Source organism: Cryptotermes secundus, unplaced genomic scaffold, assembly GCF_002891405.2.
Source record: "Cryptotermes secundus unplaced genomic scaffold, Csec_1.0 scaffold50, whole genome shotgun sequence".
Classification (NCBI taxonomy): Eukaryota; Metazoa; Arthropoda; class Insecta; order Blattodea; family Kalotermitidae; genus Cryptotermes; species Cryptotermes secundus.
This window is the reverse complement of record NW_019721758.1, coordinates 104,718-118,147: the sequence shown is the minus strand read 5'-3', so window position 1 is coordinate 118,147 and position 13,430 is coordinate 104,718. Positions and strand designations below refer to the sequence as shown.

General features: G+C 38.3%; 1 protein-coding gene across 10 annotated transcripts; it reads left to right on the top strand.

Annotated features, from left to right (window-relative positions):
- Positions 1-1,437: 1,437 nt before the first annotated feature.
- Positions 1,438-12,102, top strand: LOC111875614 (queuosine salvage protein). Of its 10 annotated transcripts, none has more exons than XM_023871987.2 (8): positions 1,438-1,476; positions 3,125-3,274; positions 4,286-4,513; positions 5,320-5,482; positions 6,455-6,568; positions 7,448-7,562; positions 10,882-10,952; positions 11,042-12,102. In XM_023871987.2, the coding sequence occupies exons 1-8, from the start codon at positions 1,453-1,455 to the stop codon at positions 11,269-11,271; spliced, it is 1,095 nt and encodes a 364-aa protein (XP_023727755.1). In that variant the 5' UTR covers positions 1,438-1,452; the 3' UTR covers positions 11,272-12,102. The 10 variants fall into 10 exon arrangements, with proteins under 10 accessions (XP_023727755.1, XP_023727761.1, XP_023727762.1 ...); XM_023871993.2 differs by lacking the exon at positions 1,438-1,476 and adding an exon at positions 1,511-1,574; XM_023871994.2 differs by lacking the exon at positions 1,438-1,476 and adding an exon at positions 1,583-1,637.
- The last annotated feature ends 1,328 nt before the right edge of the window (positions 12,103-13,430 follow it).

Below are 13,430 nucleotides of genomic sequence, written 5' to 3'. Positions count from 1 at the left end.
TACATCAGAAACAAAAATACATATGTGTATATAAGGAAAAGGCGTTTTGAAATGTAATCATGAGGCCAGAGGATTCAAGAAAGAAAGACCAATATATTGGAAGCAGTGCAGAAAGATTTGTAAGAACTCTACTGAGATTGCAAATGTACATCACCAAGAAAATACAGATAAAAATGTGAATGCTTGAAATATATTGGTGAGAGTGGAAATGGTTTTCCAGAACTCAAAAGATGCTCAAACATCAGTTGAAAAGCCCAGGGAACACACGTTATGAAGGTATTGCTACATGTATAATGTATCCTATCTCCTGTTGTTAGTTACAGGGGATTTATTTTCATGCATCATATTGTTGGGAACAGCTTTAAACATGGGAAACAAAAGTTTTGGAAATAGGTAGAAGCTCTGCTGGCTTCTACCCAGAATTACAGCCCTGATTATTGGTGAAACTGAAGACTGAAATGAACAGGTTACAATACATGCAGAATGCAGACAGTGAAAATAACAAAGAAGGCACAGTAGTAGTGAACAGACTGGAATACCAAAGAAAAGACGGAGAGACCAACTGAACTTATCATTATGATCATGCAATTAAGTATTATGGGGTTATTGTAACATACTGAAAATCTGCTTAGAATTATTTAATTTCTGAGTTTCTTCTTAAAGTTTCTGTAATGAAAGTTCATATGTGAGTTTGGTTAAAGTCACTTACCACTAAAAATACAAGTAAATTCTCTTATTGTCTTCCACACTCACTATAGGCTGATCTGTGCACTTGTGCACCTTGTGACACAGTTTAGTAGCTGTATCGTTTAGACAGCAGATTAATAATTACTTGATAGCAAATCTCATAACATTTATCAACCTGCTAGAGGAAATAATAGAATACAATCTATCACCTTAAAGCAAATTTTCTCCTTATATACTAGTATATGCTTATCCTAAATGCAGCCTTACTGCAGCCATTGCTGAGTTTTACATTTTCTTACAGAGGTCATCGATGTCTATTCATAGAGAGGCTCTGTTATCATCAGAGTGTATTACCAGACAGCATATTATTCAATGGAGCTGGAGGACGGGGAGCCACGCATATCTCCCCAGTATTTTTTTAAAAATTGCATCGAATATTCTAAAGAGAAACACAAAAACACAATCTTAACTCTGATTGTCAATGTAAAGTTTTCATCACGAGAATCCTGGCAGTCCTCATTGTGTTGTTAGTACACCTCCTGTAAGTTCCTGGTGTTGCTGCCACCAGTCGTTGGGCTTGGCCTTGATTCCATAACTGTTAGTGAGAGAGTGAATGGGTGAGAAAGGATCAAAAAGGGGTATTCTACTATCCAACTTACATGTTGACAGTCATGTGACAACTGACAACACAATGCGCTAATCCGTGAATTGGTGTATATACATTAAAGGCAGAAGATTCCTTGTGATTAATTATGTACCCGCGTCATGAGGACGTGTGGGGAAATCGAGGTATAGGTTCGCGTCTGTTTAACCTCGGCTGTGGCTGGAGCTGAGTGTTTAGCTTCAAGGCCTGGCGACTTTGCCCACATTACCCATTGAACAAGTAGGTGCGTGGCCTCCAGAGGTGGTCTACATTCAGTGGTGCAAGGAACAATTTCTTTTCGCCGTCGGTAATACAATTCATGTAGCTTGATGCCTCGTTGTTTTACCGACCTAGCATCATCTAGCATAATTTATCGGTACCGACTGAGCTCTCCCGATCGCTGCCGATTCCCAGCACGTGCTTATTGAGTTTGGTGGAAAAGCGTCAGAATCGAATTTGTTCGTTTTAACGAAATTCGTATCAAATTTGACAACGAAATTTGTTTAGTCAGCCAAACTGTGAGAGTTAGATCAGTTAGATGAATATGCGGATATCTGTTAACTCGCTTAAATATTGGGTCTAATAATGACTGCATGCTTTACATCCACAGTGACTTCGTGCACGTAACATAAACTGATAGGCGCCGACTTTAAACAAACAGAACAGTTAGTTCTTTGAATATGCAAAAAGGAATCCGTGCCATCTTTGATGGTTGTAAAGCTTGTAGGGGCGTAATGTACATATTGACAAAGTTGTTACAGTTGCGCGATGCCAGTTTATGTCAATTTAATGTGTGTTTTGCTCAACGTGATAAATAATAAATTCAATTTCATCACTGTTTGTGATCTAATGCAATTTTATAAAGTGTTGCTGTGAAATTTAATCGACTGTAGTGTTCTGTTAGGTTATAGTATAGGTTATGTCAGTTTTCTCATCCTTGCATTTGTTGTCACAATTTGTTCTGGTAGAGAGGAACCAGTTCCTCAAACAGGTTTTACAAATTGTAGATTCTAATGTAAATTTATACATAGGGATTTTGTCATTTTATCTTTGTTTGCGAAACTCGTGCTTGGGAAACAGATCAAAGGCCAGAAGTCCCAGGCTGGAGGCTGATTTGTTAACTGCCTATGACAATTGACCACTGTAGGTCGCGGTGCAAGGGCCGAGAAGGCCTACCCCTAATACATTCATTCATACATGTCTGTTCATTCAGTATTCTTGAAACACTGTCTCATCAGTCAGATTAATTGTTTCTTATTAACAGTTTTGATGTTATCTTGATTATAGGGGAGACAATAAGAACAAACCGATAGATCTTATTCTCACTTCATTATTCAAAGATGTCATCTCCATCAGCTTCTAAACGTTCTGAACTGTCCATCATATCTAACGAGTTCATGCCATCATGCATTTGTGGAACAAATTTACAATAGTTGGCAAATAAAAGCATTTAATAAATTCGGAATTATTCACAGTTATAACTGTAACAGGTATTCTAACCTACCATGAATCTAGGATTTATGATTACTAGCTCAAACAAAAATTAAATTAACATACCTAAGGTAACTGGTCACATTATTGTTAAGGTTACACCCAGATTTCAATTTTTTTAAATAAAAAAACCACAAAGTATAACAAATGTTCACAGGATCTTGAACATTTGTGGTGTCATTCTGAAACATTTGAAAGCAGTAAATTGCCCAAGGTCATGAAATATCTGTAATATTTGAACGTCAGACAAGGTTATAAAATACCTTTTATAACTTCCTCTTGCAACATAATGTGGTATTACAGAATCAAGTTCTGGGTTTGCACACCACTTTGAGTACTTTGAGACACTTAGAAATGAACATTCTAACACCAAAGCAATCTGGAGAATTTATTTCAAAGTTTGCAAAAAATGTGTTCATTTTACCTGATGGCATAAAGAAGTTAGCAAATGAGGTAAGTTCTGTGAGTAACAAATTTTGTTATAAGTTTCAATAGTTACTTTAATCCTTGGCTGTAACATTTAAATTCCCCATTTTGAAGTTGTTGAGTCAGTTCATATAAATTCCCTTTATATACTGTCACATGTAGGGGTGCAAATAAAGAGGGAGCATGGATTGGTGAATTGATTGATTGACCACTTATACACATCACACAGAACTACATGTATAACTAATTACAGCGCTGTCGCTAATCTCCACAATTCACAAATCACCATAGCACCTGGCAAGCCTTTTTCCACCCTGTTGTGTCTTTTTATCAGCTGTTCCCTGGCAGCAGCTTCTGACAGTGGAAATTCTTCAGTTTCCCATGCTCAGGTCCTGTCTTCACAGCCTCCTGTACAGAACTGAACTCTCAACTGACAACTGCCAGGCTTGTGGCCATTTCACACCTAGTCTTCTCTTCACAGGCTGACTTTCAAATGAACACTCTTGCAAATAAATTTTTCTCAACTGACAACTGCCAGGCTGGCAGCCATTTCACACTACCTTCCTAGTCTTCTCTTCACAGGCTGACCTTCAACTAACTGAGTCACCCCAAATGTCTCCCTTATAACCACTTTGCATGAACCACATAGAACACACTGTTTCCAACATTGAATTCCTGCACATACCCTCCACCACTATGTGCTAATGCACCATCCATTATTTTACAATCTTGTATAAATGTGTTATTCCTCAAGTAATATGAATTACAGCAGCAAACTCATGTTATCTGTCCACTATTAAGTGCTGTGCCTTTTGTTATCAGACTGCAGTCAGCATACACACAAGCAGTCAAGTGGTACCTCCATTGGAATTCCTGAGTACTTGTTACAACTGGTGCATGCATTAACTTTCAATTTTATGTATGTAGGGACATGTCACATCAGGATTACAATTTTACAACAAATGAAAGAACTTTAATAGGACCCTGACATGAAGTGTGAAGTGTAGTGAATAATTCATATTCTGCATTATTTCCCAGGTTGCAGAAGGTATAAAGAACAAACAAATCTGCATTGATGGCTTCTCACAGCATGAACTACATCCACAAAAGGCTGACGAGTCTTCTGTTGATTGGATATTTTTTGTTGATACACTTAATTTTTGCTTTTGGTCTGCCAATGAGAATACAAAATGGGAAGTGATATGGAATGGCAAAACCCATACAGGGTATTTTGCCCTCTGTGCATCTGTTAGAAGAGCTCTTCAGGTTTGTTACTTCTTGGCCAGTTTTAAGCAGATTCATATATATATATATACTATATATTACAACAGGAATTAGAGAAGTTTCAGACCTCAGAATGGAAGTGTATGGATTTGATGTGCAACAATAAGCCTGGAGCATAGTTGTTCAGGCACTATGCTATAAGTTGGAAGATCCAGGTTGTATTCCTGATGAAGTCATTGAATCTTTCAATTCACCTAATCCTTCCAGCCACACTATGGCCCTAGGGTCTACTCAGCCTCTAACAGAAATGAGTACCAAGAATCTTCCTGGGGTGTAAAGGCTGCTGGCACATAAGGCTGACCTCACTGCCATCTGTGAGCTGATAATCTAGAAAATATGGCAGTCTTAACAACCTATCACAGGGATAGCTTCACCCCCCCCCCTTTTGTCATAAAGCTTCTCCCATCTTTATGTCAACTTTCCTTTCATGGGGTATACCCAGTTTTTACAATTGAAGCTCTGGCAATAAAATCATGGCAGTATAACCATTCAATTTGTAGTAATGGAAGTACATTACTTAACTCAAGCTGACTTGGGTCCTGTGGTAAAGAAATTATGTCTGGTGAGAAGGAAATGCGGTTATGGGTACAGAATGTACCGGAAGTTAGCTCAAATGAACACAAGATTTTTATTTCTTTTATTTATGTTTTGAAAGCGTGAATAACCAGTGTGGACAAGTCAACTTTAAACCTATTAACATTTCTTCACATGCATGTGATGTAGGAATACTGGCTGTGGGGGGCTCCCTCAACATTTATCACTTTATTTAGGAAATTATGTTTTCACAGGATGGAATACCTGTGACTGATCCAAAATTCTACTCGCAAGTAACTTCTGCAGAGCTTGATCACATCTTACGTTCCGATAACCCTAATGCAAAAGTGCCCCTGCTGGAAGACCGTGTTACTTGCCTGCATCAAGTTGGAAAAATTCTCATGGAGAAATATATGGGTAGAGCAATATTCAGAGTTACAATTATGATTGTTAATATTTGTCTGAAGTCACGTGATGAGTATGATATCTCCATCCTCCTGTCACTTCTCTCTTAAGTACAATTATTATACTCAGAACCATAAGTCTTCCTTCAGGGTAACAATTTCACATCCATATAAAAATCAGGTGAAATTATGGTATGTGGTATATTCGGACTTCTTACATATGTAGATGGAAGACAGCAAGACAGAAGCCTCTGAATTAAAAAATAAGCATTTGCAAAATTTATTGTGCCCTTTAATTTTTTAAGAATGTAATTTTGATGGAATCTGGTAGAATTTATTTTAGGAAATATTCAATAACGTTTGCTTTGCAATGAAGTGTTGGGTGAGCAGATGTTTGAATATGGAGTTAGTATCTGACATTTCAGAGACTATCTATTCCTGTCTTTATGGGTTAATGTGATGAGTGTGACAGCCACATGTATTTACACCCACAGAGCATGCTGTCAACTGTCCCAGCAGAGATCACTGAGGGAACCATGGCTGGAGGCAGGTCAGTGATGTGACGTCCTAGCATGGACCTGGTGGGAACAGTAATCAGGGGCAGGAGGTTCTTCATCACAAGTCATACTCTTTGCTGTTGGTCCTCCATTACATAGTTTATTAATGTCTCTTCATATTGAAGCATGCTCGGTCAGGTACCACAAACAGCTGAGTATGAATCCCATGTTTCTATTGAAGTTGTCGGGATGTAGCCACATATCAGTGTCTCCTCTCGTAAGTGGTCCATGTGGCCTGTCATTTGGCCAGTACTCTAGTGTCCTTGAATTTTATCGAATGCTGTGCCTCAGTTGCCACTGACTTATCTGTCTCTGGAACATTAGATACTAACTCCATATTCACATAGCTTATCACCCGAGAAGACTTTATGCATACAGTTTCTAGGAAAATTTTTGATCATACTACTTGCTTTAATTGTTTTTCATAGGGTCATTTGTGATGTGTTTGAAAGAATGCAACAATTCAGCCCAGAATTTGCTGCAACTGATTGTTCAGGAATTCCCATGTTTCAGAGATGAAGCTGACTTTCAAGGTCACAGAGGTGAGATACTGTCTTGTTATCCCCTTGTGTATTAACAGTGAGCTTGACTCATGTGCATACTGACAGACCCTTAAGTCTAATTTTACCTTTAGCCCATTTATATAACATTAAAAAAGTCACGGATTGCACAACATATAGAAGTGTATAAGAAATTAAGCACAATGAAAAATCATAGTGTTAATACAAAGAACATCATCACTATCAACGTCACAGATTAACCCACTGATAACCAGCATCGTTTCCAAGACATGGTTGGTCACTGTCCAAACAGGTTCATCATATCTTCAAGAATCTGAAGTTCATGCTTAGACTGTACTAGTATTTTGTCCTGTCATCAACAGATGGCAGCCTTACGGCCATTTGTGATCTTTCTTTGGCCAGAGTATCTATTTTATTTATTGATACATGCCAATGGTATAAAATTATGACATTTTCATTAACCATACTGTAACAGCATGTACATGCTGCTATTTAGATGCATCCTCCAGCACAGTGCTGTATAAAGATTGTATTCAAGGTCTTGTACCAGTTACAAGAATTCTTTCTTTTTTTGTTATATACTCCTGGCATATTCTGCTGTTGGGTTTCTATTGATAGAGCAGTTAGAAAGTAGCTTTATGGAGCAGGGTCCTTAAGAAGCTGAGTTCCTCAGCTGTCAAGAAATTCCCTGCCTTTCATGGAACCTGAAGGCTCATTAACAAGTTCTCAACAGCTTACAACGTCCTTTTCATTTCTGGTTTTATGCCTAAAACTGTGCATGCATTTCTTGTTTTTCCCATGAGATCTATAGCTGCTGTCCCACGTACAATTACAAAATAACCCACCCTTGGATTAATTACAGGGTACCATAGAGCTCAACATGTGTATTTTTTATTTCAGTGGCAATTTACAAACGTGCACAGATACTGATTGGTGATATCTGGGCATGTTTTCGTGGTGAAGGGCTTGGTCACTTCAGTGACATTGACACCATAACTATGTTTGCTGACTACAGGTAAGTTATGCTCTGGCATAGGATTAAGAATCTTCATTATCAAAAACAATCTTATTAAAAGATTTTAGGTTTCTACACCAGTGACTGTTCAGATTTTTGTCTTCTGGGTTGTGACACTATAGTCCAGTATAGTCTCATCCCGCATAATGATATGGCATAAGAAGGCCTCTCCTTCATGCTCACAGCGCTCCAAGTGGTTACAAGCAGCGTCGTATCGTAGCCATTTCTGCATTTCCGTCAAATCATACGGAATCCATCGTGATGCAATTTTTCCCATGCCCAGGCTTTCCTTCAGAATGTGAAGCACAGTCATATGCACTAATCCTGTTTCTTGGGCCAGCTCGCCAGCTCACGAATCGTATACACAAGAGCATACACTTCTTCACTGACACTAGGGCAACCTGGCCGATGCATGTCTGCCACATTTTGGCGTCCCTCGTTGAAGGCTTTTACCCACCTTGCGACTGTTCTGTAAGGCAATGCAGATCCCCGAAAGCCTCTTGAAGACCCTGATGACACTGTTGTGCTGTACGCCCTATGGCACATTCAATCCTTATCCAACTCTGTTGTTCCTGTTTCGAAAACATCGTAGCAACACTACATTAGACTGCCAGCTAACACGAGGCTCTTTTCTTCTCGTCACTGCGCATGCGCGTGATGTGGGAAGAGAGGGTCCATTTGCTCTGAGGTAAGGCTGGTATGTAACTGACATGCAGTATAAGCGACATCATTTGGTTCCGTTGCATGGCGTCTCTACAGCAGTGTTGCCACTATTAAAGTTCCAACCCTCGTATGTGCACTCATGTTTAACCAGTTAAGTGGTTCTTTTCCGTGTTCTTATCTTTCCTGCAGTGGCACATTAAATTCCCTCAAACATTTAAATTTGTCACTGCAGCGTTTAATTTTAAAGTTTTTGCTCCCTTTTTAATATGCCATATCTCAATTGTGTTGTTACAAAATAATGGAACAAAAAGCTTCTGAAAGACCAATTATCAGACTTCACATACCAGTATTTTCAGTTCTATAGCTATTACATTAACGTCTATACATATTTTTTTTTGTAAAATTATGTACTTTTGGCTTTATTCTAAAAAAATCTGTGACTGTCGCCACTGATATGCATTTCACTTCCCAAAACATGATCACAAAGGCATGTCTGACTCATGCACATTTAGTGTATGCAGTTCTCTAACTGGCATCTGGGGTTTAGAAAGGAAACATGATCATAAACACACATTCCAAACTTAGCTTATTGCAACACTGGATACCTCATTGGTAGACAGAATTTCATAGTGACACCTGGGCAAACTCAAGGCTAGTATGGATGAATGAACTGGGTTTGAAAACCAGTTGTCCATGATTACACGGCATCCCTTATTCAGTAGAGGAGCCATCAGTTGTAGAACTATTTCTGAACCACATGGCTCATTTTTCGGGACTCATCAAAAACGTATCGTGCCCAGTGTAAATAGTAAAATTCCATACATAATCAGATTTGGCTTCACACAATTCAAATGATTTTATACCAAATCTGGAACGTTTTGAAAGAATGTATACCTTCCATGACAAATGTCCCTTCCACATCATTGAAGACTCCTCTACTGACACATCACACTCTGGTGTACATACACTCCAAATTAGGCATTTAGATGATTCAGTATGGGTTTGAGTTTAATCTTTTGGAACCGCAAGTTGCCTCATCGTAACTTTCGTTGTCAACAAAATGAAGAAACTTGAGTAGAAGGTGAAACGTCCTTTTGCTGATTAGCTCCAAAATTATGGCTATTTCCAGAATTTTCCTATGGCAAAAATAGCTCTAGCTATCCAGTTTCTGATGAAGTCCTAAAACAAAAAGAATGCCAGCAACTTCATTATATCAATTCTGTTGATCTCCTTCAGCGATGGGTCCTAGATTTTATTTTTAGATTAGGTGTGTTTTCTAAAAATTTTTGGGCATATGGATTTCTTTTTCTGGCTATTACTTCCACAATGTCTGGCATACAAAACAGCTCAAAATATTCCAGGAGGTTACTGGGATCTTCTAGATCAACATTTATGGCAGACTTGCTAGTAAATGGAAAAAATGGTCACTCAGCACCTGAATTTCCCCATTTCAGGTTGCATGCTACTGCTGTCGCTGAAATTTTCTGCTTCATCACCAGAACAATCTTTATTCACCACCTGCCAAAAATTTTCACATTTATTTCACTATCATTACTACATTCACTCTCTGAAATATCACTGTATTCGTTCTCTTGTAACACCTCCTCATCACTTACACGCATCTTCTTGCTAGGATGTGCCATAATGCTTAGTCAAAAGAACTCGAACTCAGAACAGCTATCAAGCAATCAACAACTTGCCGTCACACTCTAAAGTAACTTCAACTTCTTGCAAGCACAACCTATAAGTTTGCATTGATGACTGGCAAAATATCTACCACAGAGTAGTTAGGAACATGCATGACGTCTATAGACATCATGACCACTACGATACACAGCACCACATGAAGTCTATAGACATCATAACCACTAGATGGTTAATCAGACTGCCATATTTCACAGTGACACTGTTTTTATATGCAATATTCAGCTCAAACTTGATGTCAATTTGCTGAAAGTCATACTATATTTATTCTTCATTCTTCATCAAAATTGCATTAAGAAATACCATAAAGTAATGAAAGTAATGCATGCTTAGGCCCTTGTTGCAATAAATGCTTCTTCCTCTGTCAGTGTAGTTACAAATTTTACTTTATCAGGGTTGTAATATAATCTTATTAATCCTTTCTAGGCTACTGATCAAATTTTGCATTAACAACTGATAGTCATGTGTCAGTGCTAGTTACAAATGATTCATCCTGTGACAATAGCTCTGTAGCAAAACATATGGTAAATGTGAAGTTTTCACTTTTCTTAATCAAGCACCACACCAAGAGGACATTGGGGAGAAGAAGGATAGTTCATTCATTCTTACCCTCAGCAACAGATGAAGCTGAATGGTGGACTTCTTTCCCTGGCTGCCTTACAGGAGAAAGATGCCCCAGTACCCACTTGATAGGAGGCTGGGTGGCCCTAGAGCCAGTCTGGTTTCTGGGATAAATCTCTTGTGCCTGTCTGGAATTGACCATGAAAGCCAAAAGTCATATTTTCTGGAAACTATTGTTGGCAGTAGGAGATGCATTTGAATGGTGCCATATTAAAATCATGCTTCTCAGACATATTTCTTTACACACAATGAAATGCCATGTTTCAGCTCCAGTCTTTACATATATTTTGTTAATTGCTGGTTATCAGTTTCATGTTTTCTCCATTTATAGAGTGCCACAAGTTCTGGTTCACTATGGAGTGCTAAAATACAGTGACGAGCTGATGGAATTACTGAAATCTGGTAAGCAAAAACAAGAACCTAAAAGCAGTGATTCCCACATCTCACATGGCTTACCAACTAATCAACTCTTATTGTATCATCTGTTGCAGATAAACTTCTTGAAAATGGAAGTGAAAATGAAGTTGAAATTCGTGGTTGTTCAATTCAAGCCGTGGACCTAGTTGCAGATGAAGCTCGAAAGCTACTGAAATCTCAAGGTCATTCAGATCTCATTGTCAGTTCAATCCTCATTGACCATTTCTTGTGGGACTATCGTCGCAAGCATGCAGCGATGCTAGAGTTAATTCCGTTCCATAAGACAATGAGTATTTTTTATTGAATGAATTGCAGTGCAAATGTCAAATATGTACAACTGAATGAATGTTGCCAGTATACTGAAGAATGTATTTTTAACCTTTTTTTTTTACTGAGAATCATGTGGTTTTATCAGTCCACTTTTCTAAATACTTAAATTTTGAATAGGATTTTACTATGTTTTACCGCATTTGGTGGGGTGGGACCCTTTTCCTTTTGTTACATTCTGCTATGTCAGGTGGAGGAAAGGGTTAAAGTATGTGAAACTTGAGCACAGACAATGTATATAGGACAATCCCGATTTAAGGTTTCTCAGTCCAAGAGATACCCTTATCCTGTGTTCATTTTGTTGTGGTCCCAGCTAAAGTCCCGTAAAAATAATGTACCATTTTCCCTGAATTAGTGTATCTCATTTTAGCATTTTATTGTGGGTGGGGTGGGGTGGAAGATCCATCACTACATCAAATCTGTATCTTGATTCAGAATTATGTTTACCAGAATGGAAAACTAGTTGTTTTCTCTATTATCAGATTATATAATGAAGGGTAGTCTTCAATTTGAATGTGAAAGATATACTGTGTAAGATTTGAAAGATATACTGTTTTCTTTTTAACATTTTCAGCTTTTATAAGGTTGATATTTCTAAGATGCAGTGAATTGTAACTTTCAGGGTGCACTCTGCTCTGTCAGCATAAAGAGATAGACACTAATTAATTAAAAAGCCAGTACTTTCGGCTGTGATGGTTTTAACGCAAGTACTCTCAAGCTGATCTATTTAGCTTGTGGCATGCAAAGGGTTACTATAAAAGCCCACACCTGGGGCTCATACTGTTCCAATTAAATTCTATCCACACAACCATAGTGTAATGGATCTTCTGGTACAGATAAAAGTAAAATATTATAAAATGTGAACTGTTCCAATTTTACTGCTTGTATCTAGCACATACAACATACAAACATGGGGAATTATCCCTCAGTGTGAGCCCCTTTGTGGACATGACAAAGCTCATTACAGGAACCCAGTTCTTCTCACATCTTGCTGACCATCTCCAGTATGGTCTGCATGAAAGTTGTGAAAGTCTCCACCAGATAAAGCTCAGAACAAGGTGTATGGTACATTACTCTCCAGGGACAGTTGCCTCATTATCCAGCATGAATAACAACTTCGGCCTCAAGCTGATGTGTACTTCCACTGGTATACAGTTCAGTCATTCTGCTTCTTCATTGTATGATACTTCATATTTGGAACTTTTCGTGCACCATAGACAGGGCAAAACTCATGCTGCACTGCTGTCACACTCTCAGAACTTTTCGTAAGCTGACACACCCTGCTTGCTGTATACTTGCCACAATTTTTACTGTAGATTTGCCATGAACTGCAAGTTGCACAAGGACAGTGATTATCAAACAACAAATTACCAAATTTTATTAGCATACATGACATAAGTCATATGATGCTTAAAGTACTGTTTCCATACATTTTATTTTTATCTGTACCCAAATAACTTACACTTCCCGAACATCCATTTTAATTTTGTCTTCTAAGCAGTCAGGGGCATGCGGTAGCATAGTTGGTTGAGGCACTATGCTACAAGCTGGAGTCAACGCAGCCTCTAACAGAAATGAGTACCAGGAATATTCTACGGGGGTAAGGGTGGCCGGCGTGTAGGGCTGACTACCTTTCTGCCATCTATGAGCAGATTGTCTAGAAAATGTGGGAACCTCGACATCTCACAACCAAATGGGCCTCCACGGCCTGTTACAGGGATACCTTTACTTACTTACTTCTAAGAGGTCAATTCCCAAGAGTTTTCCTTCAAAATTTGTATGCTTATTTTGTATTATGAACAGGATTACATCTGACTTTCCTTACAGAAGTGGTTCCATTGTTCATACTAACAAGAAGTACAAATTTGTTTATTCTTTAAGTCTACACTGTGCAGCCCACAGACAAGAGGAGTTTGGCTGTGCATCACTGTTCTAACATTTCCATGTAAGCAGTATATCATCAGTTGTTATTCTACAAACATAACTACTGTTTAAGCAGCTTAACAGCTCATACTTAGTCATTCTTTATGGGTTACTTACCTTCACTATATTGGGAAAAGCATATCTGTATACTATTATAAGTTCATCAGTACATAACCACTATCATTCTCCACTTATTTAAAACGCCTAGTCCCA

Excerpts from the sequence above, each read along its gene's own strand:
- LOC111875614 (XM_023871986.2), top strand. The coding sequence starts at position 2,011 with ATGCAAAAAGGAATCCGTGCCATCTTTGATGGTTGTAAAGCTTGTAGG. Across the intron at positions 3,275-4,285 it reads TAAAGAAGTTAGCAAATGAG|GTTGCAGAAGGTATAAAGAA; the intron begins GTAAGTTCTGTG and ends ATTATTTCCCAG. Across the intron at positions 6,569-7,447 it reads TGACTTTCAAGGTCACAGAG|TGGCAATTTACAAACGTGCA; the intron begins GTGAGATACTGT and ends TTTTTATTTCAG.